Source organism: Neurospora tetrasperma (assembly GCF_000213175.1).
Source record: "Neurospora tetrasperma FGSC 2508 unplaced genomic scaffold NEUTE1scaffold_1, whole genome shotgun sequence".
NCBI classification, from domain to species: domain Eukaryota; kingdom Fungi; phylum Ascomycota; class Sordariomycetes; order Sordariales; family Sordariaceae; genus Neurospora; species Neurospora tetrasperma.
In genome coordinates this window covers 6,163,138-6,165,425 of record NW_009799099.1, presented here as the reverse complement: position 1 = coordinate 6,165,425, position 2,288 = coordinate 6,163,138, and the positions used below count along the sequence as shown (strand labels likewise).

Below are 2,288 nucleotides of genomic sequence, written 5' to 3'. Positions count from 1 at the left end.
ACTCTATTTAGTAATTATACGTACCCTCGTATCTATTTCCGTTAGCATCCTTCGGGTTTAGTATGGGTTTACTGTCTAGTAAGTCCCTAGCGACCTAACAACGAACAAGGCCCGGGGCTTACGTCCTTGGCAGGTTCCAGCGACCCAACGTTTAGCCGCCCATCAACTCCCTAGTATAGCCTAGAACGCCGAAGCGTTACATTGTTAGTGTACCCTAGCAGCGCACCCCATATCGGAGTGGATATATACCGACGTTCAACCCCGCACACGTCATTCCTCGAACTGACTCAAATATATATTTGGAAACATTACCCCCCCAACACAAGCACAAGCTACCTCTACTCATTACTGTTCAGTTTGCGAGACCCGAATATTGACGATGGCGCTCTCGAACAAGTTCAATGTCGGCATTATTGGCTACGGGTAAGACTAGTTGCAATATCACAAGCGTCGCGTTGACGGGAAATGTCGATACTGACGTTTGCTTCCAGCCTCTCGGCCAAAGTCTTCCAGATTCCTTTCGTCGCCCTGACGGAATCTCTTGTCCTCCATTCCATTGTGCAACGGTCCCCTTCGCCTGGGAACTCCGCCCCCGAGGACCATCCCTCGGTGAAGCACTTCACCTCAATTGAGCCCATGCTCGCAGACCCCGACGTCCATGTCATCATCATTAGCACGCCTCCCAACACGCATTTTGAGACTGCGCGCGACGCCCTGCGCAATGGCAAGCACGTCCTTGTTGAGAAGCCATTCGTACCCACGTCTGCACAGGCGGAGGAGCTGGCCGCCCTGGCCGCAGAGAAGAAGCGTGTTCTGTGCGTGTACCAGAACCGCAGATGGGACTCGGACTTCCTGACTGTCCAGAAGCTCATCCGTGAGGGCACACTCGGTCGCATCGTCGAGTTTGAGACACATTTCGATCGCTTCCGTCTGGAGAAGCCGACGACGTGGAAGGGTCAGCTCAGCATGGACCAGGCCGGCGGTGTTCTGTATGATCTCGGCACCCATCTGCTGGACCAGGTGTTCGTCCTTTTCGGCATGCCGACTTCTGTCTCGGCCAAGTTCTTGGACCAGCGTGAGGGCAGAATTGTTACTGGCGGAAGCGATGAGTCACAGCAGCCGGACAGCATCGCGGCTGTTTTGACATATGCCGACACCGGCTTACTCGTACATGTCCGCATCAGCGTTGTCAGTGTCGAGACCAAGCAGCCGCGTTTCCGCATCCGCGGCACGAAGGGTAGCTACCAGAAGGCTTTCCTGGACCCACAGGAGGACCAGCTCAGGGGAGGCATGGCCGCGACTGATGCTCGGTTCGGCAAGGAGGACGAGTCTCGGTACGGCCGCCTCTGCTATGTCACCGAGGACGGCAAGATTGAGGAGAAGGTGTACCCGACCACTGAGCCGGAGACGTACACCAAGATCTTCGAGGGCTTTGCTAAGGCTCTCGAGACTGGAAACGAAGATGATATCCCCGTCCCCGCATCTCAGGCCGCCAAGGTGCTCAGGATTATCGAGGCCCTCCGGGAGAGTGCCAAGACGGGCCGGGATGTCGCGCCTTGAAGTCACTTCACAACTAAGAGGCTAGTGAGGGGCGGGCTAGGCGAGATGTGGCTCTGAGATAGGTCGACGACCCAGGGCAATATAGATGGCAATGGGAGAGTATGAGCGATAGACAGATCAATAGACGCTGAATGTGGGATTGGGCAAGCACATTATAATCAGGCACGCAGATGTATGTGTTGGGGTAGATGTCATTTTTGGTTTCCTATAAACGCATAGACATAGACGGGTTCCAAAATTCTGTCCGTTTTGTTCTTTTCTCCCTCATCTGTGTGACAACAGGATCGATGTGGCCGTTGGAAAATCTGGGAAATTGGCTCTCGTGTTGCCAATACCAGTCCACCTCGCCGGCTTACCTAGGCTGGCAGTGAGATTGTTTCGTAATAGCTTCGAGATCTGCGGGGATTTGATGACTGAGGACATGCTTCTCCACCATCGCTTAGGTATGATCCCAGTTCGGTTAGACGACTTTGCTTATTACAAGTTGCCGCTGTCACGACCAACCCTTCTTACAAACATGAAGCCTGGAGATGAAACTGCGGAATGATGGCGTTTCCGTACATGTGCTATCTGATAACACTCGTTGCTAGTGGACTGGTACCGCATTTGGGCTCTTCTGGCGATGCGCACGGCTCGTGCAGTTGAGTTTGAGTTTGGGCCACCCTCCGAGTCATCGAGGCTGTGGGGCTTCTGGGTGGATGACCGCGAAGCTTTGTCATACTTGGGGG

General features: G+C 54.1%; 1 protein-coding gene across 1 annotated transcript; it reads left to right on the top strand.

Annotated features, from left to right (window-relative positions):
* Positions 1 to 338: 338 nt before the first annotated feature.
* NEUTE1DRAFT_59165 (uncharacterized protein) lies at positions 339 to 1,804 on the top strand (the record flags this gene model as incomplete). Its single annotated transcript, XM_009849107.1, has 2 exons — positions 339 to 423; positions 492 to 1,804. The coding sequence occupies 2 exons, from the start codon at positions 380 to 382 to the stop codon at positions 1,558 to 1,560; spliced, it is 1,113 nt and encodes a 370-aa protein (XP_009847409.1).
* Positions 1,805 to 2,288: the final 484 nt, after the last annotated feature.